General features: G+C 27.0%; 1 protein-coding gene across 1 annotated transcript in view; it reads right to left on the bottom strand.

The window, feature by feature from the left end:
• Positions 1–5: 5 nt before the first annotated feature.
• LOC105460633 (nose resistant to fluoxetine protein 6-like) overlaps positions 6–474 on the bottom strand; it is a gene marked incomplete at its 3' end in the record, with an annotated part of 3,598 nt that continues 3,129 nt past the window's right edge. The window contains exons 5-6 of the mRNA XM_011707127.1: positions 100–242; positions 6–29 (exon numbers count right to left, since the gene is read on the bottom strand). Coding sequence (XP_011705429.1) covers positions 6–29; positions 100–242 — 167 coding nt within the window. The remainder of the gene's footprint in view (positions 30–99; positions 243–474) is intronic.

Below are 474 nucleotides of genomic sequence, written 5' to 3'. Positions count from 1 at the left end.
ATTACAATATATCCCACAATTAGAACAAACTGGAAATAAATGTACAAAGAAATTAATACATTCCTTTAGTTATAAAAATTTTAACATTGGTGTACTTACCCAAGTTGGTATTTCAAAATGAATTGACGTTTCACTATACAAACAAATTGAACGCATGATGACAGGATTTAAAAGATAAGCGCAGTACGTAAGTCTACTAAGAGGGATCCAGACTTTAAACGACAGTAATTTATTAACGATTCCTATAACAAAAGCATATAATTATAAAACTAACAAAAAGTAATTAAAACAAATAATAAGAGTCAAAACGCAGAAATTTGTGCGTAAAAATCTTTACACATATTGTTATTCAGTGAAAATAATATTCCTAGATTCTTCCTTCATCATACGTTTCGACCTCGTTCTTCAACAATAGATATGTTAATTTCATACGTTATTACAAATAAATAATGAATTATTTTCATTATTAGACAG

Source organism: Wasmannia auropunctata, unplaced genomic scaffold, assembly GCF_000956235.1.
Source record: "Wasmannia auropunctata unplaced genomic scaffold, wasmannia.A_1.0 LD318570.1, whole genome shotgun sequence".
Taxonomy (NCBI): Eukaryota; Metazoa; Arthropoda; class Insecta; order Hymenoptera; family Formicidae; genus Wasmannia; species Wasmannia auropunctata.
This window is presented reverse-complemented; position numbering and strand designations above follow the sequence as displayed.